Here is an 8,697-nt window from a genome sequence, read left to right as displayed (position 1 = left end):
TTAAGCAACAGTTCCTCTAAGCAGTGCCTCACCGCTCGCTTAGCGCCTAGCGCTTTTTTGAACCTTGGGTGTGCACGACCGAATAAAAGCATGTCTAGGTGTTTTAGTTTTGTAGGTATTAATTAGTTTTCATTTTTAAATTCCTACAATGTTTTCAGATTTTTAAAATACATATAAAAACTTTTGTTGGACCATGTGACTGTAGAAAATCATGTGATGCATGAAGCCTTAATAATTTCATAATACATGCCGTTCATTCATTCATAATGCATGAAGCCTCAATAGTTTTTTGTGGAACCACGGGAAACAAAGAAAAATTTCCATGAGTTTAGAACCAAGAGAAATATTCCTATGAAATTGCATGCATGAAGCCTCAATAATTCCATAATGCTCCTATGGTGGTTTCTATTGCTACAAAGCAACAAGCTCTATAGATAAAAGGCCTAAGGAATATAATCCTTAAAAAATGCTAATGTCGCCGTGTGGTAGTGACGGTGATGAGGTTGCTGATGAGGGACACCGCCATGACAGGAGTGAGAGAGGAGATGACAATGTTGTGGGCAAAGGCTAGTGCTGGCGAGAGGGAGGAAGATGCGACAATTACAATGGCTAAAGTTTCACGAAATGGTGTAATAAAGAAGAGTTTATCTTAAATAGGTTAAGTAATGTCACAGATGTGCAAAATGGAGTTCACCCGAAACACAAAATTTGTACAAGAGAAAGTTGCTGGCCGATCTTTTTTTTTTTGTTGAGAAAGTTGTTGGCCGAAATGAGCAAAGAAGAAACAACAAAAGAATGCGTGTGTTCACCAGCAGCACTTTTTTTTTTTTGAGAAAAATTCACCAGCAGCACTTGCAAGGCTATGCTTGCGTGACCACCGGTTGGGCCCTTGTTGGGCCAATAGGGATTCCGGATGCAGTGGCAACAAAGGAGAAAAAACAACACAGGCCACAGGCCAGACTCCTCTTTCCTGGCCCATACGGTGAAGCCAGCCCACGCGCGGCCCATACGCCTGCAAACCGCGAAATCCGCGAAAACCAAAATTACCTTCTCTTTCTCTCTTCTTCTTCATCCCCAAACCCCAAACCCCATTCCCCATTCCCATCCCACCGCACGCACGCGTTCGAAATTCAAATCCTCAAACCCTAGACCCCTTCCTTCCCTCCGGCTCCGAGCCCCTCCTCCATGAGCCCGCACGGCGGCGGCGACGATGGACGCGACGGCGACGGGCTCCTCTTCGCCGGCGTCCGCTTCGCGCTCGTCGGCTTCGACCCCGTCACCGAGTCCCAGGTGCGCCCGCCTCTACCCCTCTCCCTCGCGGCGCGCCTCTCGACGCGATTCCGCCCCCTTTCGTTCCGATTCGGTCCCGTCTCACTGGGTGAGACCTCTGCGTTTGGCAGTACCGGGCGGACATGGTGGAGCGCGGCGGCGCGGACGCCGGCGGGTACGGCGAGGCAGGGTGCACCCACGTGGTCGTCTTCGGCCTCGTCTACGTGAGTCCGATCCCTCTCCTCCTCCGCTGGTTCCCTTCGCTGGGGGCGCGCGTTACTCCTGTGTTGTCTTCGCTCCTTCGCTGCTGCTGCTCACGGTTGGACTGGAACGGATGTAGGACGACCCGGTGTGCGTGGCGGCGCGGGGAGCCGGGAAGAAGGTGGTAACCGAGCTGTGGGTCGACGACACCTTGGACACCGGAGTGATGGCCGATGCCGACCGGGTGAGTCCCGCTGTTGTACTGCTTGCATATGCACCGCGCGCGCAGTTAACCCGATTCATGTGTTCTTTACGGTACTAGTAAGTATACTCCTGTAAGATATGTGTTCTGAACAAGCCCAGGAAATCACTGTCTAAATGCCATTTTAGTTGGTCTCCTGTGACACTATGCTATTTCTGCTGACCAGTTTGGTGATTCGAAGCTGCGTGTTTTGGATTTGACAGGTAATATACAGGCCAGTGAGAGATCTGAATGGCATACCGGGCAGTCGGTCGCTTAACATTTGCCTGACAGGGTACCAAAAGGATGGGCGCGAAGACATAATGGTAATGCCGCCTCCTTTTATCTTCATATCTTAGAGGTTGATGATTGCTGGCTCATGATTTCCTTCAGTTCACAGACCGATTATATTTGGTGGTTACTTTTCGTCACACTTGTTTACATAGCTTAGAGCTGTATCTTTGATTCTAGGCTTCTAGCACACTGTTTCTTCTGCCGTGCCGAGTTTGTGGTTAAGTATACACTTTCGCCGTTAATACGGCTCAATCGGTTCACCAACACCAAGAATGTCTGAAGTCAACTTCTCTTCTGAATAACCAGTACCCAGAATTCTACAGAAATAGAACATATGCAGCACTTCCTTGACACATTTTGGTCTCCTTCCGAGGAACTTGATAGTTATTCTCAATTGTGTTTGAATGATTCATTTTAGTTTCGGAGTTCTCATCACTAATTTTGTGACAATTCGTTGTACTATTGAATGCAGAAAATGGTTAGCTTAATGGGAGCGCGGTTTTCCAAGCCTTTGAGAGCAGACGCGGTCACCCATCTCATTTGCTATAAATTTGAAGGTATGGTTTTTGCTTCATAATTTTCCGTGCTGTTTACACTCAACTTGTGTTACAATTAGTGTTCACCTGCGTCCTTTCTCCTGCCTGTTTCTATCAGGTGAGAAGTATGAACTTGCCAAAAAGGTGAACATCAATCTTGTTAATCACCAGTGGTTGGAAGCTTGGTACGTGTATTTATTAACCAGTCTTGTAAAAAATCGCGGTATCATGTCATGTTTCTTTCTGCTGAAACGCCAGATGATTTTCACTGCAGCTTAAAGGCTTGGGAAATTCTTCCAATTGATAATTATAGAAAAAGGTGAGCCTACCAGCAAATCACATTGCATTTCTCTGTTGTTGTTTTTCCCCCTTTATTTTTAGCCACTGGGCTTATACTTTCCAATCTCTCGCCTGTACTCTTCTTTATATGATGTCTGGTTAACTTTTTCACAACAATATGACAATATGTTAATACACGTGATGCATTTTTAGGATACTGACTATAGTTGCCTGGTCATTTACTTATTCAGTGGTTGGGAACAAGAGATGATGGAGGCGCAAGTTGAGGATTCTGCAGATGAAGCAGAAGATGCTGCCAGAGTCTTATCTCGTAGTAGAGGAATTGCCAGAAGAGCCCCTATTACAGAGATTAGAATGGCAACTCATGTTGATCCTGATGTCTACGCCCCCATTCGTGATCCTACTGTCTCTCTTGGCAATGCCGAGGTTGCTGCAGGAAGACACTTGGACACTCTGAAACAGGTTAGCAAAACAGAAGATGTATGGGAAAGGTCCATTCGGAGCACTCATAACACAAATGGTGTGACAAATTCTGCTGATACTGAGGCACGCAATTCAGTCCATTCTCCTATTAACCCCTGTAGCAATGAAAAGGCTCCTGGAGATCACATCACCAGAGATGAAGTAAAAAATGGTGATAAGGGGCCAGTTGACGCTAGGGCAAGTGCCCTTCCTACCATCAACACAAATGGGGCCACAGAATGTGCTGATCATTTTGTACATCAACCAACCGTGATACCTGCTATTCCAGTGGTCGACAGAGACAACATTGATGAAAAATATTTGGATAGTTCTGACCTGCTCATTGCCAAAAGTGTTCAGTTGCCAACACCTTCTGCAGAAAGTCTCTTGGAGAAACCATTGCATTCATCAGATATGACTGGAAAAGTGGATCATAAGGATAATGGACCTGTAGCTAATCTTGTTGACGGAGTTGGTCAATCAAATGCAGAAGGAAATATAACCTTGTTTAAGGCCAATTCAGTATCAGCAGGCAGTTCTGCATCAAAGAATTCCCCAATCTTGGGGTACTCCAGAAGGCGTTCTCGGAAGTCAGTGTCACCAGGAACTAATTTAAGTTCAGCTCACCAAACAGCATCTCTCCAGAGCTACGAGATAAATTCACCAAATGTTGAGTTTAGTATCTCTCCGTCAACGAAGAGCAATCATACAATTAGCAAGCTTGCTGATGCCAAAAGCCTGAGAGACGAAGCAATAAAATGTGTGGATAGATCAGACATTGTACTTGCTCAGACGAACAGTGGGCTTTCTTCAGCCAGTCCATTATCGCTAAATGGAGGCACAGACTCAGCTACCGGAACTGCACATATTCCTCTCCCAAGCAGAGAAAATGCATCTGAAGCAGCAACAGTTTCTGATCTGGCAAAAAAATCTACTGGATCTCAACCCATCAAAGTTAATGGTGACCTAAGCGTTGATGTTACTGTGAATCATACGGTGAGTCAAATGTCTGGCTCTTCTAAAAAGAAGGTGTTGAGCTACAGGAGGGCTTCTTTGAAGCTTGCAAAGTCTCCTGAAGTAGTAGAAAAGCTTCCTGAAATTTTTGCTAAAGAGGTGATTATAGAGTCACTAGCTAAAGCAAAGGAACTGGCACAGCATGAAGTGGCAGCAGAGAAGGCATGTGCTATTAGCCCTTCTATGGATTCTGAATTTGAGAAGGGCAGTTCAAGTTTCTCTCGTCAAAATTGGAATATAGAGACGAGTAACGCACCACAGGTTAATAGCATTGAAGTGGTGGAGATTTCTCATGCAACCATGGAAGCAGGTGCTATGAAAGTCTCGACTTCTAGAGTGAAGAGCACTGGTGCTAAGAGGTCTAGAAATGCTACTAATGGAGCACACACTGCATTTGCAAGTCGTAAACGTGAGATTGCAACATCGAAGTCCAAGCACAATATTGGTGCAGTTATTTCCCATGAAAATATAGAAGCAGATAAAGAAAAGGACTGTACCAGTCCAAACGCAGCTGAATGTACAACATCCTTTCCTGAAGAAATCCTGAGCAGTAAAGCAAGGAGTGTTTCCACAAGCTCTCTGAATGCTGACAGGAAGATGGCTATGGCTGGTGCACCAACCGCTGATAATGCTGGTACAGTATCGTTGAAGTCAAATTTCAGTGAGGCAGCTCCTCAAGCAGACACTGAAAAGAAGCTGTTGAGCTACAGGAGGGCTTCTTTGAAGCTTGCAAAGTCTCCTGAAGTAGAAAAACTTCCTGAAATTTTTGCTAAAGAGGCGATTATAGAGTCACTAGCTAAAGCAAAGGAACTGGCGCAGCATGAAGTGGCAGCAGAGAAGGCATGTGCTATTAGCCCTTCTATGGATTCTAAATTTGAAAAGGCAAGTTCAAGTTTCTCTCGTCAGAATCGGAATATAGAGGCGAGTAACGCACCACAGGTTAATAGCATTGAAGTGGCAGCTACGGGCTCACAACATGACAGGGAGGTTTCTCATGCAACCGTGGAAGCAGGTGCTAGGAAAGTATCAACTTGTAGAGTAAAGAGCACTGGTGCTAAGAGGTCTAGGAATGCTACCAATGGAGCACACACTATATTTGCACGTCGTATACGCGAGACTGCAACATCTGAGTCCAAGCACGATATTGGTGCAGTTATGTCCCATGAAAATGTAGAAGCAGAACCAGAAAAAGATTGTAGCAGTCTGAACGCAGCTGAATGTACAACATCCTTTCCTGAAGAAATCCGGAGCTGTAAAGCAAGGAGTGTTGCCACGAGCTCCCTGAATGCCAACAGTGAGATGAATGGTGTACCAGGAGCTTCAAAGCTGGAGTTCGCTAATTTGATTTCGCAGGGAAATATAAACAAAAAACCTAGGAGGCTTCCAAGCAGTGCAAATGATAATAACTATCAAAGGGGTTCATCTGAGAAGGTTTCAAGTGCCATAGAAAGGAGTGCTGTTGCAAACGTGCCTCAGCCTGCTGACATGAAGATGGTTTTGGCTGGTGCACCAACCGCTGATAAAGCTGATACAGTATCGTTGAAGTCGAGTTTTAGTGAGGCAGTTCCTCAAGCTGACACTGAAAAGCTTTCAAGCAGTGCAAGTGCAGATAACCATGAACCATGTGCACCTGATAGAGTACCAAAGAACAGAGTGCGCAAAGCAGTTGCCAAAAGGAAAGTTTCTGGCGCACCACACTACATACCATTTGAAGCTGAAGTTCTGGCAATAAAACAGGCTGCAGAGAGCTCCACAAATGCTGGCAAGGCAATGGGTAGTAACGATCTCCAGAGTGCGAATAAGGATGGTATGGCAAATGAAGCTGGATCATTTTGCAAAGATTCCTTTGAAGACAGATCAAAAGATATGCAGAACATTAGACCAAGGAGCAGCAAAAAGAAAAAGGTTGTAGATGCAATGGATGGTTCTATCGACCTTAACAAGGAGAATATACCAGTCAATAATAACCTCATTCTTAAATCAAAGAATGGAAATAAATGTGTGGGTTCTAAATGTATCAAAAAATCAGTACAAAATGGGAAAGGTGCGCTTTGTGACCGCAGTATGAGAGAAGGAAATGATTGTGAAACTTTGTCCTTGTTGGAACCAACATGGTTTATCTTAGGTGGACATCGCCTACTGAGAAAGGATTATATGTCAATACTTAGACGGCTGAAGGGAAGAGTATGCAGGAGCTCACATCACTGGTCTTTCCAAGCGACACATCTTATTGCGCCCGAGCTCCGCAGAACTGAAAAGTTCTTTGCAGCTGCCGCAGCTGGGAGGTAAATCTTTTACCATTTCAGTTTCTTCATGTTGGATTGTTTATACTTTGTTCTGAATATTTTATGCCTATCAGAACTGAAAATACATACAATCATTTGTTCTATTTCACGGTATCTGAATGTTGGTTGCTTTTCTGAAAGACTAGGTGGATACTCAAGGCTGATTACTTGACTGCTTGCAATGAGGCTGGCAAGTTTTTAGAGGAAGAACCATTTGAGTGGCATGGTGATGGCCTTAACAACGGCGATACGATAAGTCTGGATGCTCCAAGAAAATGGCGCCACCTAAGGCAGCGCACTGGCCATGGCGCCTTCCATGGGATGAAGATCATCATATACGGAGAGTGCATTTCTCCATCACTGGTAAGACTACCTGGACACACACTTCTTTATCCGGCAAAGCATCCTGGAAATAATTTTGTAATGCTGAAGTTCTATGTGTTCACCCATGCTCCCCCTTTCTTTTCTCTCATCAGGACACGATGAAGCGTGCGCTGAGGGCTGGCGATGGCACAATTTTAGCAACCTCCCCGCCTTACACCCGACTACTGAAACACGACGTCAGTTTCGCCGTCGTGTCTGCAGGCGTGGCAAGCACAGACGAATGGGTTCAAGAGTTCATGAACCACAACATCCCCTGCGTCAGCGCGGACTACCTGGTGGAGTACGTGTGCAAGCCCGGCCACCCTCTGAGCAAGCACGTTCTCTTCAACATGCACGACCTGGCAGAGAAGTCCCTGCAGAAGATACAGAACTCTCAGCCCAGCGCTGGCACCGGAGAGGGAGACGACTCTGACCCAAGCTGCTCTGCCTGCGGATCGAGCAACCGGGAAGGGACTCTGATGCTGATATGCAGCGGCAGCCAGGGGAACAGGGCTGGCTGCGGTGCTGGGATGCACATCGACTGCTTGAACCTGAGTTCTGAAGCCGCTGCACCAGACGGTGACTGGCTGTGCCCCAAGTGTGACGACGGGCAAGCGAAGCCGCCTGCGAAGAAGGCCAAGAAAGGTGCCAGGAAACTGAAGCCCAAAGCGCAGATGAGTTCTTGTGATGTGTTAATAACGTTATAGCAACATCCTCGAAGAAAGAATAACGTTATAGCAATGCCTGATGTCTGATAGTGATATGTAAATACGTGGTACCAGGATTCAGATTAGAGGTGGGTTGGCTTCCATCATCTGGGAATGGAATCAAATAACTTATTCGTGATTCTGATGAATCAACTTGTTTGTCTGCCACGGAATTGGTATTGGAATTCTATTGAGAATTCCATGTATTCCATCCCATGTTTAACCTTAAATTTGTGTTGCTACCCTGACATGCATCTATGTGGATTTGCCAAATGAAATGATATCATCAAATTACATTTTTGCCAGACGAAATGAAATAGTGGGTGCCAAACGAGCTCTAGAGATGATTGCTCGGCATCTCGTTCTAAATCGTCTTTCTGCTTCTCGTCAGGAAGAGTTGTCAGCCTTAGCAACCAATGTTCTGGCTGTGTGGTTAGTGGTTTCAGTACACAGTAGAGTGTAGCATGTTTGAAGTGCAATCACTAACCGTAATGTTACAAGAAGAATTTCATCTTGTGCCTTTTTCTCACTGTCTCTTTTCAAACCAGGCACAGTGAACGTGACAAACAGATTGAACAACTGAACCCCGGAAGAATAGAATCTGATCTATCCGTGTGCACTGCACACTGCACGCACCAGCTTGGCACGGAGGCAAGGAAGCAGCATCAGGGTAAGTAAAGCTACTGCACTTATTCGCTTTTGTAAAAAACAACAGCATGCGTTCAAGTTAATTTAAAGCGATGCAAAGCGAGGCTGTCGCCTGATCTCGTTTCCTTTAATTTCCCCGGAGATGTACGCGGATCAGATGGAGCCGGCCGCCGCAGGCTTTGCGGTGAGGCGGCCACCGATCTGAGATCGGATGATGATATGATATGCTTTGCCGCTGGCTGCACTTCACTCACCAGATCAGATCAGTTCAAAGCTCATCCAATTCCGGATGATGGATGATGATTTGTCCGAATGAGAAAAAGGCAGTTCGCCCATGTGCTCGTCGTGGGCACGCACGCACAAACAAGATCCTTTGC

The 8,697-nt window shown here is 45.8% G+C and overlaps 1 protein-coding gene across 1 annotated transcript; it reads left to right on the top strand.

The window, feature by feature from the left end:
• Nucleotides 1-1,185: 1,185 nt before the first annotated feature.
• LOC124673187 lies at nucleotides 1,186-7,909 on the top strand. Its single transcript, XM_047209312.1, has 10 exons — nucleotides 1,186-1,290; nucleotides 1,401-1,493; nucleotides 1,610-1,714; nucleotides 1,936-2,037; nucleotides 2,478-2,562; nucleotides 2,660-2,726; nucleotides 2,816-2,860; nucleotides 3,072-6,602; nucleotides 6,749-6,965; nucleotides 7,079-7,909. Exons 1-10 carry the CDS (start codon nucleotides 1,186-1,188, stop codon nucleotides 7,670-7,672), a joined length of 4,944 nt encoding a protein of 1,647 aa, XP_047065268.1. The 3' UTR covers nucleotides 7,673-7,909.
• The last annotated feature ends 788 nt before the right edge of the window (nucleotides 7,910-8,697 follow it).

This window comes from Lolium rigidum, chromosome 7 (assembly GCF_022539505.1).
Source record: "Lolium rigidum isolate FL_2022 chromosome 7, APGP_CSIRO_Lrig_0.1, whole genome shotgun sequence".
NCBI classification, from domain to species: Eukaryota; Viridiplantae; Streptophyta; class Magnoliopsida; order Poales; family Poaceae; genus Lolium; species Lolium rigidum.
This window is presented reverse-complemented; position numbering and strand designations above follow the sequence as displayed.